The following is a 19,725-nucleotide window of genomic DNA, read 5'->3' on the forward strand; positions in this document are numbered from 1 at the left end:
CGGGACGTGGGAAATCCCTCAGGGAAGGGGAGACATGGATCCCCTCACGGGAGGCGGGAAATCCCTCAGGGAAAGGGAGACATGGATCCCCTCACGGGAGGCGGGAAATCCCTCAGGGAAGGGGAGACATGGATCCCCTCACGGGAGGCGGGAAATCCCTCAGGGGAGAAGCGACATACCCGTCATGGGACAGATTTCCTGAGTTTATGCCATTCTAGGGTTCTGAAACTTATTTTTAAAACTATCTATTTCTCTATCTACACATTTGTTTTATTCCTCCGTGCCAGGAGACAGCAGCTTCATCTTTGCAAAGCCCTCCCACCCACATCCAATCTAAAGATTTAACGTGTCTGATTTTTAAGACCTCTCTAATTTGGCGTCTCTAAAACAGCCACTTAATGGAGTAGAGAAAACAAAAATCTAAGAGGAAGCATTTCAAAGGCAGGGTACTGACACACGGCCCTTGAATGTTTCTCCACGGGTAAAATGGGGAAAATCATCTCAGACCAGAGTAAAATAAAAAGATTAAATACCAAAAGTTGTGCAAAGTGCATTAAAAGTGGTCAATGTTCTAGGTCAGGAAGACAGGTTGGGAAGGAAGGGCTGGCACAGGGACATTACGAGGGCAACACATCCTGGGACTGCCCTGAAAAACCTTTATTGGAAAGATAGATTTTGAGAAAATGAGAAACAATCATCAGAGTTTACTGCAAATCTGCTTTTTGAGTTGATCTTCCACTGGGTCCTGCCTGGGAATCTTCCTGTGTAAGGCTCATTTTATCCACACGTCTCTTAACCACAGAGTCATACTATTTTAATTTAAAGCTTATTACAGATTGCCCATTTTTCTGAAGGGCAAACTGAAAACAAATAATTATTGATGTCATAGGTCAGGACAATGGTTTGGGTTGCAGAAATATTTTCCAATTGTGTGGCCATTAATGTTTGGTTTTGTCCCTTAGTTGTAATTCCTGATTATTATTTGCTGCCTTTAAAAAAAATACAAATGTTGCAGTTTTTGTTTTTGGGTGTATCATGTATTTTGATTTTCATTTTAGCTTTGAACTTTTCGTAACTTTCTTATCTAGCAGTGTTTTTAGCAAAACTATATAAGGAGCACGCCAGGAACCTGGAATTAGAGTAAGGACACGTACAAAAAAATTAATAGGTTAAATGTTGACAAATATCTGTTTGAAACCAACATCTGAACCGAACAGTTCACACGGAATGCGCGTGGGAACAACGCGTTAATGTCGCTGTTTGGGAAGGAAATCTCTTTAAGGAACATGAAATGTATTGAGGGGAGGCTCAGGTGGGACGGAGACATTTTACCCCCACGGCGCGCACGGCGGGGCCCGTTCCTTAGCCGAAACGAGGGGAAGTGCAGTGGATTTAGGCGTTTTTGGCGTTTTCGGTGCTGCCCGGCGCAGGAGCCGCCCGGGGGCCGGGCGGGCGGCAGGGGCGGAGCGCGGCGGGCGCGATGGCGGCCGAGCTGCGGGAGGCGCTGCAGCGGCGGCTGCGGGACCTGGGCATCGCCACCGTCACCGCCGAGCACCCGCAGGTACGGCAGCCTCCTGAAAACCCGCGGGTGAAGCCCTCAGTGCCAGCAGGATCAGGGCGGGATGAGGTTCTCAGAGCGGGGTTTTAGCGGAAGTATCAACGTGGAAGTTCTCGCAGGGCCTGGTAGAATGTTTGGCTCTGCCTCCAGATCTACCCCCTTTCCCCCCGTGGTGTGAGGAGCGGCTCGCTCACTCCTTTTCCCTGAATTCGGCCGCATTCCAAAATGCTTCCCAAACTTTTACTCGCTCCCAGTTACACGCCACGTCATTCCAAGTGTGTGGAGTCGCAAACGGGAGCGCTCCCAGCGCTGCCTTTAAAGCGAGAGAGAGACATTGCTGCACACACGAGACACAAATGCTTCTCAAAGTGTGCCGGAGCAGTTCGTCACATTTTATTCGTGTTCTGTTAAAATCCCTTCATAAAAGGGTACAGCTTTTAGGCCGAGTAGAACATTCAGTATTCTCTAAATATTTAACAAAAGATACCTGCCAGCACACGGCTGGGAGTCTAATGGGATACAGAGTCTGACAGCGGTGCTGTTTTCCAGGTGTTCACTGTCGAAGAAATGATGCCGCACGTCCAACACATGAAAGGAGGTCACAGTAAAAACCTGTTTCTTAAAGACAAAAAGAAGAAAGGGTTCTGGCTGGTGACAGTCCTGCACAACAGGCAGGTCAATTTAAACGAACTGGCTAAAAAACTGGGTGTTGGAAGTGGAAACCTAAGATTTGCTGATGAAAATGCCATGCTGGAAAAGCTGAAAGTGGGCCAGGGCTGTGCCACGCCGCTCGCCCTCTTCTGTGACCAGGGAGATGTGAGGCTGGTGCTGGATGCTGCCTTGCTCCAAGGGGGCCACGAAATGGTGTATTTTCATCCAATGACAAATTCTGCAACCATGGGCTTAAGCCCCGATGACTTCCTGAAGTTTGTGAAGTCGACAGGCCACGATCCCATCATCGTACACTTTGATGAAGATGTTAAGTAGAGGAAGTTCATTTTTCTACTACTATTTGTAGATTTTGTAGAGCAAAAGTGGTGGAAAATCTCATTACAAATAAAACTTGAAAAAAAAATGGCTTACTCCTTTTTCATCTGTTTCAACTATGTAAGTTTGTAATGTATAATCTGGTGAGAAAAAATATTACCTTTCAGTTATTAGAAGTTTCACAATGTTCTTAAAAAGACATTTTGCAATCTACCTCTAAGTAGCTAATAAGTAGAAAAGGCATTATTTAAATACTCTTATAGTCTTTATCAGTAAATGGATAAAACTATAATTTCCCAGGCATTGGACTGGCCTTGAAGGTTTAAACTTGACATCACTAGGAAAGAACAAATTCCAAGTTGTAGAACACCTGTCAATACCCCCAGGACAGAATGACTGTCCCTGCATCCATCTATGCCCTACTACACATTGCTTTCTTTTTATTCTTTTCACCTAAAAAAACAACTCGCCTACACTACAGGAAATGCATTTGATTGTCATTTTTCAGTCATGGTGTGCTGAAGACAGAAGCAGCAGAAACTCCAGGTCCAGTAAACATCCCATGGCAAGGAGCACCCCCCAAAACCCAAAGCCAGGGGAGCAGTGAGTGAGGGATGGAATCTGAAGGTGATGGGGGTAAAGGCTTTTGGATGCAGCTCAAGGAAAATGTCACTACAAACAATGCCTCAGAGCAAGAGCAATGAGCACAGGCTGGGATGAACTGACACCAAAACTACAGGAGCATGAATTAAAAACACGTAAAAGGATTTGTGATCTTGGGTGAATGAACAATTACTATTAACTGAGTATGAAAAATCATCTACAGTAAGGCAAGTTGCTTCACTCACAGCCTCAGCACTGTTTCCTTCATCTGGAAGAATCTGGCACCTCTTCTCAGAGCTCTTAGTGACAGAACCCTTCACCATCCAGCAGTTTCAGTTCTCCACCTCTGACAGACACAAACCAACCCCATCGATCCTGGGAGTCATGTCCAGAGGGAAGGAAGCCACCAAAAAATGCTGCAGCTGTAGGGAGAGTCACTAGAGACATGTCCAGGTACATGTGATTTTACAGACTGAAGGGAACATCTGGTATTTAGGAATACTGGGTTGATCAATGAGCTCTGGATTGACAAATGCACCGTTATCTCCACACTGATACATTAGGATGTGTCTTTAATGTTTATCTTGCTCTCTCTCTCTGCCATTCACTCTCACTCCTCCTTAAAGTTCTTTCTTTGTGGTACCCCAAAATCCCTTATTACTTAAAAAAATGAGTATTAGATTTGACTTGCCACGGTTTTTACATCTGGAATGTTTTAAATGTGACAAATTGTTTGAAGGACGTGCACAATCCTGGAATCTGCACTGCCTGAAGTGTAACTAATTTTATCCTCAGAAGGGATCCTGAGACTCATCTCAGCAAAAGTAACTACCAGGCTTCAAATACTACATTTGGCAAATCTAGAATGATTTCTTTTTGTATTTACTTATGAAATCAGTGTATTTTTTTTTTTTAATAATAGTATCAAAATAGTTTACAATTAAAAGCTACCCAGCTCTACACAAATCACACAGAACAAACTACACGTGGTCCAGAAAAATTCTGCTACGGTTTTATCAGTTTCCTTCCAGAAGAAATACTCACTGCACACATCACCACGACACCAATACCCTTCCAGTAACATCAGTTTCCAGAAAAAGTGTGTATAAATATACACACACAAAATAAGAATAAAAATTATTTGGTTTGGCATTTTAATAACATCATTAATAAATGTATACAATGGCAAACATTAAAAAAATTAATATGTAAAGGAAATTACAGTTTTAAATAAGAGCTTTTTAAGTTCTGTTTCACACCTCGGTACATTCCTTTAAGGCAATTTTATTAATATCAAAGCATTATTTACATATACATTATCAGCTACCCCTAAAAATCACACATGAGCTCCTTTGTTAGGCTGCATCATGTCCTGGACAAAATTTAGAAATAATAATAATAATAATCATAGGTGTTGGGAATGTTACTAAATCCTCAGAGACTATCTGAAAAGTAAATAAGAACACAGACATTGTATGGCATGAGAACCTCCTTTGTAACCTGGAACTGGCAGTGCTGGGTTTGGGATTCCTGGGGTACAAAGGGGGTTTGTGTGCTCCTGTGTCCATGGGGCCACAGCTGCTGTGTGCATCCCTGGAACTGAGCAGCTCCCAAGTTCAATTTCCTTTTTTCCTTCCCTTTAATGCACAGGCTGGGAAGACTGAGAAAGGAAGAAGAAGAGGGGGAAGCAGCAGAGCACAGAGAGCCACTCGAGCGCCGCACGGAACCTCTGTGCAAAGCCAAGCGGGCAGCTTGAGAAGGGCTGAGCTGGTCAGGGGCAGGGGAAGGGATCCCTGGCTGATGGAAAGGACACAAGCAGCTGTGGGAAGGGCAGTGATGTGTGCCCAGCAGCGCTCCACACACGGGAGTGTGTGCCAGAGCCACCACAGCGTCCCCAGACACAGCCACCAGCTCGGGTCGGAGCAGCATTTGGCACTGCACTTCCAATCGCTCGGTTCAAGCCACGCACTGGAACAGTAACAAACGGTTCTGGCTGGGGGCTTCGAGCTGCATCAGTCCTCTGTCAGCAGACAGTGAGGAGAACCCAGGCACAGGCCCTGAAATGAGCTTGACCACGCTGTCATTCAGAGTTAAGAGAGATTTGCCTCATTTTTATGGCATTTGAATTGTCTGTCATACCCGCCACGCCCTCGGTATAGATCTTTTAGCCCATTTTATCATGAAAAAACATTCAGGAGAAACTCATTTCAAAGAAAAGAAACAGAAAATGTCCTTTTCTAAAGCTTATTGCGCACACCTCCATTTTCCCCTTTTGGGAAAGCTTTTTCAAGCTTTTCAATCTGTGGAACTGCCTTCAGCAGCAGGGCTCACCTTCACTGAGGAAGCTGCAGGTGACATTGTGCACCTGCCTGATGGACAGAGGTGACACAGGGAACTCAACCCTTTACATGAATTCCTTTACAGGAATGTGCTTACTGGCTTTAATAAAATAAAACAACTCGTTTTGGGTCTCAGTTCCTGTCCACTTCCTCTGAGCTCACTGCAAATCTTTCCAGACAAATATATGCAACCACCAAACGTACCAATAACATTTGTTGACTTTAATATAAATCAATAATGAACAAAATGTGTCTAGTAAAAGATAACCTTAAAGGGAACTGATTGTAAAATGCATATGATATTATTTACATTTCTTTTTGCCATCAAGAAACCTCCTAAGCCACAATTAGCTCGTGACAAAAGACAAACAGTAAAAAAAAAAATAATATAAAAAAAAAATTAGTTAATACACAAACATTGTAAGACAGTCTTATCCTGGAAATGGCATTTGTGGAAAACAGCCTTATATTAAAATAAAAGTTATAGAAAAACCATACCCGACAGTTTCCTGTCAGAAACATCTGAACATACATATGCAGAGTAACTTGGGAATGTGAAAAACACAAAGGACAAACAATGTCTCTATAACACCATTATCCCATGACTCCCACTTCTGTTAGTTACCGAGCTTTTCCATGGATGTAAACAAATTTTTCTCTTGCAGTATGCAACAAAAATCAGCATAAACTTTCTTAAGAGCAATTTCATGCAGATTATGCTAACCAAATAAGGCAGTGAAGTGCCAGTAGCTGTGAGGTTTTTGTATCTGTATATACAGTCCATTTGAACAAAACTCTACAGCATTTCCTTTAGATTTACAGACGTAAATAGAAACTGCTAGTTTTGGGGGTTTTTGGCTAATTATTAGCAGAAGCTTAAGCAAATCAGTGGCTAATTTCAAAAACAGAAGATGAAAGAAGTTTTGTTTTTTGTTTTTTTTTCCCTGGAGTAATTCTTGAGACCTTAAAATCCTTGGTCCTTAGGGAGATGAGAACTGTCCTTTATTCAGTAGATCTTAACAGTGCAATGTGCAATAATTCCTAAGACCATCTACACATTTTCGGCAGCAGACTCCAGTAGAGCTCCTTGATTCAAGGAAGGAAGGAAGGTAGGTAGGTAGGTTTTTATTTCTTGCCTGCTCTAGTCACGAAGAATGTAAAAAATTCCCTTAATTTTTATTAATGATTCCTACAGCCGCTGTCTTGTTACTTCAGATATAAAGGCTTCACACTGAGATACTGAAGGACACTTTTCTCTCTGTGTTCAGTCGAAAGGCAGAAAGAGAAAAGAATGTAAGAAAAAGCTTCAGGTGTAGAGGCACAACACACAGAGTTCAGTCACTAACAGCACTAACAGCATGCACCACAGGGGCTCAGGGAAGTTGAGAAGAGGACAGAACACCAAAACCAAGCTTTATAAAAAAAGGCAGACTCTGTGGGGTACTGAATACTCTGAGTTTTGTTCAACTGTTCTTTCATATTTACCTGTCCCTGTCTAAGAACTGACATCAGTATTGTTTCTTAACGAGATTTCTTTGAACTTTCTTCTTTAGGAGATTGGAAAAATAAAAAAAGTCATTTTTACAGGCAAAAGGCTAAGCAGGATGAGGTTCCCTGCCTCTGGAAGAGGCTCTGGAGAGCCACCGGCCCCAGCCTAAGGAGCGAGCGCGAGAGAAGCCAGGTAAGCAAGCAGGATTTACATCTGGTTAATGCAATGTGCTCTGGGGCTGAGATGGAATGCTGTTAGTTTGTTGTAAATGAAATTCATCTCATTTACAGATTGGGCAGGAAACTCACCACTTGGCCCACAGCTCAGGTAGTGGGTAATAGAATTAGGAGCTTTGTTGCTCCCTAGACCTGCTTTTTGAATTTCTGCTTTCTGGGATAGCTTCCACATCTGCAGAGAAAAGCATTTCAGGTTATTCATTGTGTTTATCAGGACATGAAAAAAAAACCCTCATGCATTAAAACACATTCTACTCATTAGGAGAGCAAAAGGATACATAAACACTTTCTGGTTGTTTTTAAGAGGAAAGGACAGAGGAGAGGGACAGAAGAAACTCACTGCAAGTGCCTGCTCAGCTACACTCACTGACATTCATCTCAGCATTTACAACAGCCAGGTGTTATTCCTAAAGCCACAGTCCTTGATATGTCACCTTTACCTACACCAGCCCTTATGTTTCTGCATGACTGGAAAGAAAAAGCAATAATGAGGTGCAATCACAGCTGACTGACCCTAGCAGAGAACTTCCTACGTGGTATTTTGACCTGCTGCACACCGACAGAAACATTCACATTCAGTTCCACAAACCACAAAACTGTCTTTGCATGCAACAGCTTGAACATGCAAAATGCAGCATCTGAATTCACCAGTCACTGAAAGCAAAGCATCAAGCAAACCCTGAGCCAGGCAAACCTCAACTGTGAGCAAACGGCTGAGCCTGAACAGCAAAAGCTTTCTGGGCAGCAGCCACTTATTATTTAGTGTTTATTGGTATCATGCAAAGTCCTCACTTAGCACTGTCCAAGGCAGCAGGAACCCAGGAATGAGCAAGGGCTCCACGTGTTTCACAGCCTGCCATGCACATGGCTGAGGAGCAGCAGGGACTGGGAATGGAAAGAATCCCATGGAACCTTCCACCATTTGAACACAGAATCCACAAACTTCTTGTTAAAGACCAAGAAGTGGAGGAAAAACAAGATCTTTCTGTCCACGACTCTTTCTTTCATACGTAACAAATGTTGGTAAGTCATTATCCAGACCCATTAGACACTCTCTTGCAGAACACTGCTGCTGCTGAACTCAGTGGAGAAAAACAAGTTATTCTCTCGGAACTGAAATGCAATTCATTGCAATTTTACAAACCAGTGCAGAGTGGCTTGAGCTGGACAAGGTTGGACTCCAGCTCCAGCAGACTGGAGACACCAGTGGCTCCAGGACAGTCATGCCTGGCTATTCCAAAGCCCTTGGGGTTTAAGAGGGAAGCTGGGGACAAGACTGGAAGTTTTTGTAGGTGTGACTGTGTAAGGTGTGACCTAAGCAAGAGGAGGAGGCAACAGCACACCCAAGACTTCTGCAGGGAGAGCTGATCTAAAGCAGCTCCACACCTTGTTCTGACCAGTGTCTCTGCAGGGCACAGGGAAGAAAAGCCAGACCCTGGCAGCACAGGATGAGTTTGTATTAAGTGCTCTCAGAGCTAGGATTGTAACTCCTTAAATAACTTGCAAAATGCCTTGTGTGACGTTGCTTGGGATAGCGCTCTTCACCTCCAGCCTAATCCCAACCCAACTGCAGATGAACTGCAGTCAAGTGGCCTGACCCAAGACCAGAACACTGGTCCTGCTCTGTGAGAGTAAATGTGTGTGAAATGAAGATTACAGATCAGATTTCTCATGCTTTTGCTGCTGAGATAGTTCCAGAGGGAACACAGCAAGAACTGACTGCTCGCTGTGCTCAGCACTGGGAGAAGTGAGAGTTTTATCAGCCCAGTGACAACGAGTGGAGCAGAGCTGGGGAAGGAGTGTGTCACATCCTGAAACAGCCATTTTATTCTCCAGATATTCCATATCCTCCTCTTTTTCCTGAAACACAGGGATTCCCATCCCATGTAACACTTCCACATGGGATATCTGCGGCTCTTCCTCCAGGAACTATGGATTCACTGCTCCTCCCTAATTAACTACTAAGGAATTAAAAGTTCAGCCCACACAGTGCTTCTGTGACTGCCACAAAATTGCTGGCAGAATAAATGCAACTCTACAAAATAGAATGTGGCATTTGTTGTTTTCAATAGATATTTTCAATTTTAATTATTTTCCCTCTAGCTATAATGTCGCTCAATTTTTTTGTAATGTATTTTAGCTCCCACAACTGGCATAACCCAAGTCCACTTGCAAAGAAGTGCTCATGTCTAAAGCCTAATTATAGCTTAAATCTGATACAATTTTAAACTCTGTTTAAATTTACTACTGTGAAGTTTCAAGCACATGCAGAAACAGTGGCACATTAAATAATTATTTTTCAACATTTCTCTTTTGCTGCTTATCTGGAATTTAAGGAGTTATTTGCTGAAGTGTTCATATCATCCCATAACCTTGCAAGCAACTCTGTTATTTTCTCTTTTATTTATCTGTGTTAATTTACCATTTGCTGTTACTTTGTTCACCACTTGTTTTCTATTATATCAGTGGTACTTCCATTGACAAGAAAAAATGAATTTCCACCATACTCAAGACAGTTTTTTATTCCTATACATCACAAGGAGCCTGCTATTTGACCCTTGATAAAACCAAACACTTCACCAGAGCTGTACCCACGACTGGAAAGACAAAGCAGACCAAAAGGAAGAGGTGGAAAAGGTCATTTTTTCATGACAAGTGCTGTGTATTATGTGACTATTTATCACCTCTTTGTAAGAATTATCATTTCTGTTTAGGATTATGAATGGTCTGTGTGTTTATTACTCCGTATGGACAGTATTTAATATTTACTGTGCAAACTAGAGGCACTGAATTATTTGGAGGATTGGGCACTTGTTTCTCATGCATAAATGAGAAGAGTAAGAAGACACTGAGATCTCTCCAAACGCTTTTTTCCATTAGTACCTCATTTTTCAAAGAAGTGGGAGGAAAAAAAAGGGTTTTCTCCCTCCCAAGTAGATGATGAGTGTGTTACTGACAGCCCTGAGAGGCAGAGCAGCGCTGCCAGTGCTGTCCTTGTCCCAGGAATGCTGTTCCCTGCGCCGTCCCGGGCATGCGCTCCGTTTAACATGCAGCGGTAACCAACAGGAAAACACCAAAATATTTGCAATGTGTGACAAATAAAAATAGAGCTTGTATTATAAAGGCATGCAAAATATACACAGTGCAATTAATGTTTCATGCAGACTTTGGTGGGGTTACAATTCCACATTCAAACATGCCACGGTCCACAGGCGCCATCCGCGGGGAACAGCCACCCCGTGGATAAACCGGGAACGATTCCTTCATCCGAGGGAAGTTTTCCCCATCATCCAGCAGACATGGAGAACACCTCTATGGCATGTTAGACACACATTTAATAACACAACTTTCCTTCATACACAGCCATACTCATACCACAGGGTCTGGTTATCTTCCGAGACCAGCAGCGGGGACTGCGCCTCGCCGGGGCCGGGGGCAGGGACAGGGTCCCTGCTCAGAGCTGCCCGCGGGTCACCCTGAGCCTTTGGAGCAGCACAAGGCTGGTCCTGGCTCCTCAGCACCGCCCTAAACGCCGACACGTTTGCCTGATCAGCTGCTTTGGAGGTGGATCTCGGGGGCAATCCACTGATATTGCTGACTAACTCGGTGTTGAGGGATAAAAACGGCTGGGGCGCAGCGAAGGAGCCCGCGCTGCCATTCCCAGCTCCGCCGGCTTTATCCCAGAACACACCCGAGCTCGGCAAAGTCCTCTCACGACAACCTGGCCTTTCCGTCCTGGAAGGCTTGGGCAGCTCGGAGTCAGCTCCTAAATGGCGCGGGGTGGGCGAGGGGCCGCGCTCCCCCCTGCCAGGCACACAGCCAACACAAGCAGAGGACACCCGCAGTGCCGAGTACTCACTGGAGCCGGGCGGAGCGCTCCTGTCGGCCGGGGCTGTATCCACGGACACGGGCGGCCTACTGTCCTTAGACAAAAAATCATGGATGCTTGTCCTTCGGGTGCTTCCTTCTGCCGTGGAAATGACGCTGCTGGCACGAGGTAAGGTGGCGTAGGGGTTGCAGTCCCTGGATTGTCGCTGGGTCACAGTCGCTTGGATCTTCTCTTTCACGGACCGGGCCTTGCCCTGGGCGCCGGGGGTGAATTTGATTGGAGAGCTACTGAAGTAGAGATCTTCGTTCTTCCGGAGGCTGGGCCTTACCAGCTGTTCTGGTTTGAGGGATCGTCCATCTGAGAAATCAACCGTGTTCCTGACACTCAGGGATCTCACGATGCCACAGCCAGCCGCCGGCTGCTTTCGGAGCTTCTCCCTCCCTGCCAGCTCCGCAGACTCCGACAAGCTTCTCATCACTTCATCTAAAAGGTTCTCTTCGCTTGCAGATTTCATCTGTGGAAACAGAAAACGTAAGTTTTGAAATTGTAATTTTTATCTTTTCTTCAGCGATTTTTGTGGACATAAATGAAAAACAATTTTACCGAGATTTGGGTTTTTTTTTTAATTTCTCAGCTCTCAAAGCACTATCAAACATTTATGATGCAGACCTAGGAGTTTTCTGTACAGTTTACAAAAAAAAAACAGTTTAGGTGAATAATATTCAGACCAAGTGAAGAAAGACTGTAGCTGTTTTCAAGATGGCACCAGAGACAACTGGGGAAGAATTCAGCTAAAGGCATTAGGGAAATGCTCTGGCAGAAGACTGGAAAGAAACCCTTTGAATACCCTTCCACCCAGAATGGGTCTGTGAGGCTATGAAGAGGATTCTGGGATTTGTGAACAGCAGTGGACCTGCCTTGATGACTTAAGTAGGGTTTTTTATTTCCTATTGCCAGTAGAGTATTGTCTAGTGCTTAAACTCCAAAAATCCTTCTCAGGGAGACCATGGGTGAGAGCCATTTTAAGTATCTAACCAAAAAATGCAGAATCTTCTCCAGATGGATCCTCACTCCTGAGAGGCCCCAGTCACAGTGACTGGCTGGCTTTATCCTACAGCAGGATATCCTACAGGAGTTTGGGTGGAGCTGAAGGACCTGGGATGCAGAACCTGGAATACCAGCAGAGATGAGGTGATTTGGGGCTTCTAAGAAACTGTCACTGATTTACAGAAATATCCCCTTCACCTTACTCCTCTCAGATTTCAGTAAGCTCCAAGGTCACTTTTTGTTTCCCAGTACTGTTAAGAAGATGAAACTGAAGCAGACAAGAGTCTCCTCAGGGAATGAAATCACACATTTTCCTTGCTGTTGATGCAGGACAGATGTGACAGCAGCTGCCGCTGGACTGGAAGAAGAGGAGTGAGCCCTGGTGTCCCACACACCCGACAGCTTTGGCAGTACAGGCTGACTTTTCCCTACACCCAGGGACCACAGAGGGTCAAGCTGCAAAATTCCACAGATTTCCTGCTGGTGGAACCGGAGAGTGCATCAGGAGACAGTGCCTGTGACCTCTCAATGCAGGTGTGACAGTTCCAAGAAATCTTTCAGGAATTCTACTCACTGTGCCTCGCATTAATTCTGAGCCCACGCACGGGACACTGAGTAGGTTAAATACTCTTCACTGACCTCACTGGAGTTACTCTTGTTGCTCTCCTCCAGGAACTGCTGCAGGGTGACAACTTCACTGCCAGGGGAGCCCGTTTTGGTGTGTTTGCCGCGACTCTCCGGCGCCTCGGGCGTCCTGTGCTGGAGCACGGGGCTGGACCTGGTGTGTCCCTTCAGGTACTGGATGGGGCTGCTGCTGCTGCTGGACCAGGCCTCGTGCTCGTGGAGCAGGCTGAACTCCCCACTGCTGTGGCTCTGGGGCCTGCTCTGGCTGTTCACTGCACCTGCTTTGGGGGGGAAGGCAGTGTTTCCGTTAGAAATACACCAAAAAGCTGTACACCTGTATAACCCCACTCAAATCTGCAATGTTACCAGGTTCAGGTAACATTCATTCTATTTAAAGGACTTAAAAAAACAAAGTCCAGCTGTTATTTTTTACTCTGTGAAATTGCACTCCCCTGACTTACCTTTTGCAGCTCTTCAAACATGGCAAGATTTTTTTTTTTAAGTAAAATGTAAAATCTACCTTTCACTTATAATCTGTGTCTCCACCTACATAATACTCCAAAAGGCTAAAGAGACCTCTCCACTCTTGTTCAGCATCCCTAGGAGGCACAGGGTAGTTAAATGTTAAAGGAAATACAAAGAACTGAGCAGAAATAAAATCTTTTCTCCAACAAGAGCTACTCAGGAATGCTTCTCCAACAATTCCTGCTGTTCCTTCCTAGTTTGTACAGCTGAAGGAAGCACGTGGTGTCAGATGTAAAATAAATTCCACAACACCTCCTCATTTTATTTGTCAGTAACTGTGAACTGCTTCAAAAATACTGATGGATAATCAAGTATTTCCAGCTTCATGTCACTCCTAAGAAATGAAATGAAATTTGAACCAAGATAAATTGGTGGAAATGCCTAATCCTGTATAGACATGGGGGTGAGGAGGACCTCAAGGGATCTTGTACAGAAGGGAGCAATGTAACAGATATAAAATAAACTATAAGAAATATTCAGCTAGCATTCATTCCTAAATTTCCAAACAAACAGACACCATTTAAGAGATGCAAGCCACGAATATTATTATCGAGCTGGCAGTGCTCTAGTCTGGTCTGTACAACAGTCTCCAGCTAAAAAAGCCACGAGATACAAAAATATACCAGGGTTCTTCATACATCAAATTTAGAGAATCCTGACAAATCCAAGGACGTTAATAATCTATTAAAACCAAAATGTAAGGGTTTCTAGCATGAATCACATGTGCCATTTTGTGCAGTTGTACAGCACACAGCTCACAGCAGTAGTGCAGTGCAGGAGGATGCTTGGAGAAAAAAAAAAAAGAAAAAAAGGAGCAATTTCTCAGCTTAAAAAGCTTTTAAAGTAATTTGGGGGGGAATTCTTATTTTGTAACAATGTTATCCAGGTTAGGTTTGGTTTAAAATATACGGAAATTTAAAAACTAACACCGCTCTTTTAATATTTATTAAAACCATAAAATACCTGTGCTTCTAATTTGGGGAATGAAGGCTGTGAAACACTCAAGGAAGCACCTGCCGTGCTGTGCAGTGGGAGTTTTTTTGGTTGTGGGGGTTTTTGAACCTCTAGAGATGATCTTAGAGAGAAAAGAATGGAAATGAAGCACCGATGTGAATTCACCCCCAGCATACCTTTGACTTCATGGAGTGAAGCATTGTTATTGCTATTGCTAGTGGATGTCCTGCCACTATCAAGGCTGGCTGGTCTGGAAGCTGAATGGAAAATTAGGAGACACTGTGATGAACAACATTTTAGCAGAGGACACGGCACCTTGACATTCTGCTGACAGAATGCTCAGAGGATCATGCACGACCTCCCAGGCTGAGCATGCCCGTGGGAACAAAGTGGTTTCTTACAGATCAGAAAGCGAAGGAATTTCCAGGCGGTCCAAGAGGACACTTTGGAAAAGGGCACTAGAGGAATAGCGAGGTACAGAGGAGAGGAAAAGAGAAAGAGTGTAGTTTAGAATTGAAACTGAGTGCTCAGTGAGGAAGCAGGGCTCAGACAGGGATATGCAGGGGCTGCTGTGGTCAGGTCACTTACAACAGATCTGACAGGGAACCCTGCACAGGGCTGGAATGCCACGGACAGGAGGAGCAAGAGCATCTGCACAGATAAAGTCCTGTACTCCTAAGCCAATACAAGGGAAATGCACTGTTAGTAGCCTCAAAAATGTCTGCTGCTCGTACTCATTGTAAATGTTTACAGTACAGTTAAAACTTCACTTCTATTAATAGACTATTTTTCACTTCAAAGCTTTGCTTGAAGGAACACGTAATGATTTTGTAAACTACAGCACATGGCAAATTTGGGGTTCACTGAACAACAAGCATTGAAAACTCACACCAGATTTGGATTTGATTTTTTTAGGACCGAAACGCTAACTTCCTTTATTTACTATTAACTCCAAATAGAAGTTCAAACATTTTCCCACTAAAAGGGAAAATGTTTTCATCCTGTTCAGATGCACTTCACAAATACTTTCTACCAGAGATACAGAACATCTGTCTGATGTAGTAGTTAAGAGAGAAAGGAGAATCTGAAGAAATGATACAGTAGATTGGAGAGATATGAAAATCAGAGAGAGCATGCTCATTGCAATGATGCCATTCACTGTATTTTCACAAATTCATTAACATTCACATCATATATCCTTAATTCATTTAATTAAAGCTCACATCTTACCATGAACTCTTGATCCTGTACTAGAATCATCACTAATACCTTGTGGACTTACATCTTCAAAGGATGTAGTATCTACACACAGAGACATAAAGGAAGATGTAAAATAAAATAAAGCGGAAAGATTATTAAAATACTTATCATTGATAAAAAGCAAAATATTTTTCAAAGCAATCCATTTTTACTTAGGAAACATTCTGTAGGAAAAACCTTGAAACATTTTATAACTGCAGTTATTAAGCCAGTTCATTATCTTAGCACTGCATCTCGATTATTAAGATTGAAAAACTTAAAAACATTAAGTCAAACCAATATTTACACAGTTACATCACGGTGCAAAAAGCTTCTACCTATACCTTTATTATTTAGCAACTGCTTGGATCTGAAGCCTGTGGAGGAGTTGACAGTGGCAAAGTTGATGGCTGTAGTAGAGAAGGCCATAGCTCCCAATTCCTTCCTCCTTTTACCCGTGGATATATCATCAGGACCCTCCAGATGCTCAGAACTACCTGTCCATTGTCCTCCTGCCAGGACCATGGACTGCACCAGGTCATTCATGGCTGGGATGCAAATGAAAGCAAATGATCAGCGAGGGCAACGTACCTGGGGGGTTGTTAATGTGCATTGCAAAGGTCGGACAGTTTTCTAAGCATTAAAGCGCCCGCAGGCAGCCGGCAGGAACAAACCGCACCCCGGGTACCGCATGCAACCGGGACAGAGGGAGGGAGGAGGCTCAGGCTGCTGAGCCCAGGGAGGTGTTGCTCAAAACAGGCTGCTCAGGGATCGCCATGCCATGCCAGGTGCTGTTAGAGGCTCTGCCAGCTGCTTGCCGTGAGAAAATGGGATGAGCGGGGACAAAACGGGCACGGGTGCTCATACAACGGAGTGCCAGCGCTCACACGGGATCCTTGTACAGTGCAGGTTACTGCAGGCACACTGGGGTTTACAGAGCAACAGAGAGAGGATCTGAAAAATACCACATCTGATGATATTCACCTTCACTTCCCCAAACTCGAGAAAACACTCCACCCCTCATTAGAAAATAAAACGAAACAAAAGAAATCAATGCAGCGTTCTGGCAACGAGAACTGATGAACACTCGCAGAGTGACAGACCACCAGAGAGCCTCGCACAATCTCCTACACTCGCTTTAAACAACAACAAAAAAAGAAATTACAGTGACTTCTGAACAAAAGGCTTATGAAACGTGTCCTTTAGAACCATTTCCGTTAACACAGTGCACTGTAAATTCATATACACATGGGGCCATGTGTATATAGACAGCCATGTATACAAATATATGCAGTCACGAGGCACTGAATAGATTATACGCGTGTGCATGGGAACGTGTGGCTACGTGTGTGTGCACAGGCATAAAGTATTCAGTGCCAAAGTTTCTTAAAAAGTAAAAATAAAAAAGGGGGGTGGGGTGGGGAGGGTAAAAAGTAAAAAGCTCCAGCTCCTTGTACTGTAGCAGGACTTGCACATTGCAAAAGAGGAGGAAAAATAGAGCGCAGTCCAGGGAGAGGTTAGTGAAAAATTAGTAACGGAAGCCAGTGTAGCCATTGAGAAGAAGCTGAACTGTCATAAAGTCTTACACATGGAGCGACGGTAGAAGGCCTTCATTTTGTCTTTTTCCTTCGGTCTGTTCCTCAAAAAGGGCAGTCTTTTCAGTGCACCCACTTTTATGTCATAGCATGAGGAAAAACGGAAACAGGGAAATGAAAGAAAAAAAGGGAGAAGAACAGATGGAAGTTAAATGTTGAAACTAAGGACAGAAATGAATGTCTGAGTTTAAGCTAGGTATGCTATGCTAAAAGCTATCATCCTCCTGCTTCTGGGTGATCATGAAATATGGAACTACGCTGGAACAGGAAAACTGTGCTAGGAAAACTTCCATAAGTAACTCAGAAATGCACTGAAAATTACAGTGCAGAGGGTAATACACTTTGAAGCTCTTGAAAAAAAAATAAATGTAACTTCTTTGCAGGGGATTACAGGAATTGACCACTATGTAATTTTTACTGTGAAAAATAACATTGTTTTTGAACATAAAGAAAAATGTGAAGCAAAAAAAGCTGAAAATGAAAGCAACTCTAAGTACAATTTCTATGTTAAAATATGTTCACATCCTTAATTTTTGGGGCTTAATAAGTTCTGTGATGCTTTGCCTGCACATCTAAGAGGACACAGTCTTTTATCAGTCTTCATTTCTTCCATTTTGTGCTCAGTAATAACTTTGGTCATCTACTGTCTCATAGAAAACCTGCAAGGGCCTTCTGATCAATGCCATTTGTGGGCAGTATTTTGGTAAAATACCAAAATCAATCTGCTTCAAATGTGCAAATATTTTAGCTCAAAAAAACACCAAAGGAAAAAAAAACCAAAACAGCAAAAGAAAATCCAAATGTGAGTGTTGCTGTAACGTTTTGGGAGGGCCCAAGGAAAACCGAGTTAAAGTCTACCAGGAGAATTACAGAGTTAAAATTACAAATAGTATTAAAAGAGGGAGGAGGGGGAAGTCACGAGTTAATCTTGTCCTTGGAGTCAGGAACTCTGCATCAGGAACTGCTGGCCTGCCTTGGGTAAGTCTGGGGGCTGATGCCAGGCACAGGAGCCACCATGGAAAGATCCAGAAGGGGACACGGGATGGAATTCCCAGAGTGGTGATTCCTGCAGAGATGGCAGCAGCTCTGGTTTCTGCAGAGGTCTGCCAGACCATGCTCTGCCTGGTTTGTCTCTGCAGCCCCTTCTGGGAGGTGTGCCCTGCTCCCCCAGCCTGGCACACAGCAGTTCTGTGTACAGAGCAGTGCATATATATCATATATACCATTTACAAGTGCACATGAGCTACCCTGGCACTGAAATATTCCCTATTCCTCCTGTCAGCTCTTCCTGTGCCTGCACCCACAGGAACAGGTTCACAAACCAATCTCACCACACAGGTGAGATTCTGTTCTGTTTCTACTTTTTGTCATCAAGATGACACAGAAAAAAAATTAAAATTCTTCTGTAACTTCTTTAATCCTTTACATACGAAATAACTCATCCCTCTGTAATCCTTTATGGAAGGTAACTCCACTTCACTAAAAACTCCTTAATCTTATGAAAAAGTAACCAGAGGATGCTCAAGAGTCATCTCTCCTTCCTGTCCATTAACAAAGATCCCCTCCAAAAGGGCTGATTTATTGCTCTCAGCAACTGTGCCCACCAAGAAACTCCTCTGCAACCACTGATGTCCTGGAAATCCTGCATTATTTTTGCAGAAAGGCAAAATGCTTGGAGGGGAAACCATGTCAGTAGGATCTGCACAGATTTCACCTCAGGAAATGTCCTGGAATAGCAATAATAATAATTAATACTGGGATGGTGGAGCTACAGCAGAAATCAGCTATTCTTTTTCTTTTCAGTATTCCATGAACACCTTCTTGCTTTCTGAGAATGAATGGTGAGTATTGCAGAATTCCTCAACTGGGCAGGAAAGATCCCACTTTGTAACTCTCCTGCCTGCCTGAAATCCTCTGGGGAATTCTCTGTTCAAAGCCTGCCATTGTTTTGTTCATGCACAGAAGAAAACAGGAGGCAGAAATCTTTAAAATGCCTCAGCATTGGAAAATGGAGAGCAGAGCACTCCTTTTATTCCCTCTGTGATGTGGTGTGCCTGCTACCGGTGTTCCTTGTAGAGATGACTGTTTACTAACAGCCCTAATTCCCTGGGAATTTGTTGATCTCCTGAAATGGCTAAAGTGGAAGCAAAGGGTATCTGTATTTCTCCACAGAAACCAAAAATCCCCTCTGCCTGCCTTGGGTTTTCTCTGGGAAAGCTCAGAATGGATCCATCCAGAGGAAAAGCTCTGAGGCACTCACCTGATCATTAGGGGTGGTCAGTAATCATTTGTGGGCAGTACCTGGGCAGAAGGAGGCTGTACTTCCAGCAGGCAAGAAAAGCCAAGGTGTCCAGTCAGGAGCACACACTTCCTGCAGGATCAACCTGTGCTGGGACAGCAAAAACCCTCCAGGCACCCCCTCCTTCCCACAGGGATCAGACACAGGCTCTGGCCACGCTGTGAGACCTCAATTGGTGCTCTCTGAGAACAGGGTAACCTGACTTTTGTGCCAAGATCACCTTTCCCAGGGAGATAAGAGCTCTCCTGGAAACATTTACATGAATAAGTGGCCTGTGTTGGGAAAACACGATCTCCATCACCACCCAGAAAAGAGGGAAAACTACAGATGTCACACCCAGCAAACCCTTTTGAAATCAGTATCTCTGACAGGGATGGGGAGTGTGAGCCCTGTGTTTTGAA

General features: G+C 43.9%; 2 protein-coding genes across 17 annotated transcripts in view; one reads left to right on the forward strand and one right to left on the reverse strand.

The window, feature by feature from the left end:
- Positions 1–1,449: 1,449 nt before the first annotated feature.
- LOC107201880 (prolyl-tRNA synthetase associated domain-containing protein 1-like) lies at positions 1,450–2,633 on the forward strand. The gene is made up of 2 exons (XM_015621865.3): positions 1,450–1,561; positions 2,108–2,633. The coding sequence occupies exons 1-2, from the start codon at positions 1,481–1,483 to the stop codon at positions 2,543–2,545; spliced, it is 519 nt and encodes a 172-aa protein (XP_015477351.1). The 5' UTR covers positions 1,450–1,480; the 3' UTR covers positions 2,546–2,633.
- The window catches only part of CCDC88A (coiled-coil domain containing 88A), a 67,111-nt gene continuing 49,317 nt past the window's right edge, over positions 1,932–19,725 (reverse strand). For 3 of the 16 annotated variants that reach the window (XM_015621848.3, XM_015621849.3, XM_015621857.3), the window contains 8 exons: positions 17,017–17,100; positions 15,775–15,978; positions 15,422–15,493; positions 14,780–14,866; positions 14,593–14,649; positions 14,368–14,448; positions 12,728–12,993; positions 4,145–11,555 (listed from right to left, as the gene is read on the reverse strand). In XM_015621848.3, coding sequence (XP_015477334.1) covers positions 10,566–11,555; positions 12,728–12,993; positions 14,368–14,448; positions 14,593–14,649; positions 14,780–14,866; positions 15,422–15,493; positions 15,775–15,978; positions 17,017–17,100 — 1,841 coding nt within the window. In that variant the 3' untranslated portion in view covers positions 4,145–10,565. Of the gene's footprint in view, positions 11,556–12,727; positions 12,994–14,367; positions 14,449–14,592; positions 14,650–14,779; positions 14,867–15,421; positions 15,494–15,774; positions 15,979–17,016; positions 17,101–19,725 lie in introns of all 16 variants that reach the window. The other 13 variants (XM_015621862.3, XM_015621861.3, XM_015621855.3 and 10 more) reach the window with 11 other exon arrangements.

Source organism: Parus major, chromosome 3 (assembly GCF_001522545.3).
Source record: "Parus major isolate Abel chromosome 3, Parus_major1.1, whole genome shotgun sequence".
NCBI lineage: Eukaryota > Metazoa > Chordata > Aves > Passeriformes > Paridae > Parus > Parus major.

What these genes read in the sequence shown, in the direction of transcription:
- LOC107201880 (XM_015621865.3), top strand. Translation starts at nt 1,481, where the DNA reads ATGGCGGCCGAGCTGCGGGAGGCGCTGCAGCGGCGGCTGCGGGACCTG. An exon ending in TCACCGCCGAGCACCCGCAG is followed by an intron (nt 1,562 to 2,107) that starts GTACGGCAGCCT and finishes GCTGTTTTCCAG; the next exon opens with GTGTTCACTGTCGAAGAAAT.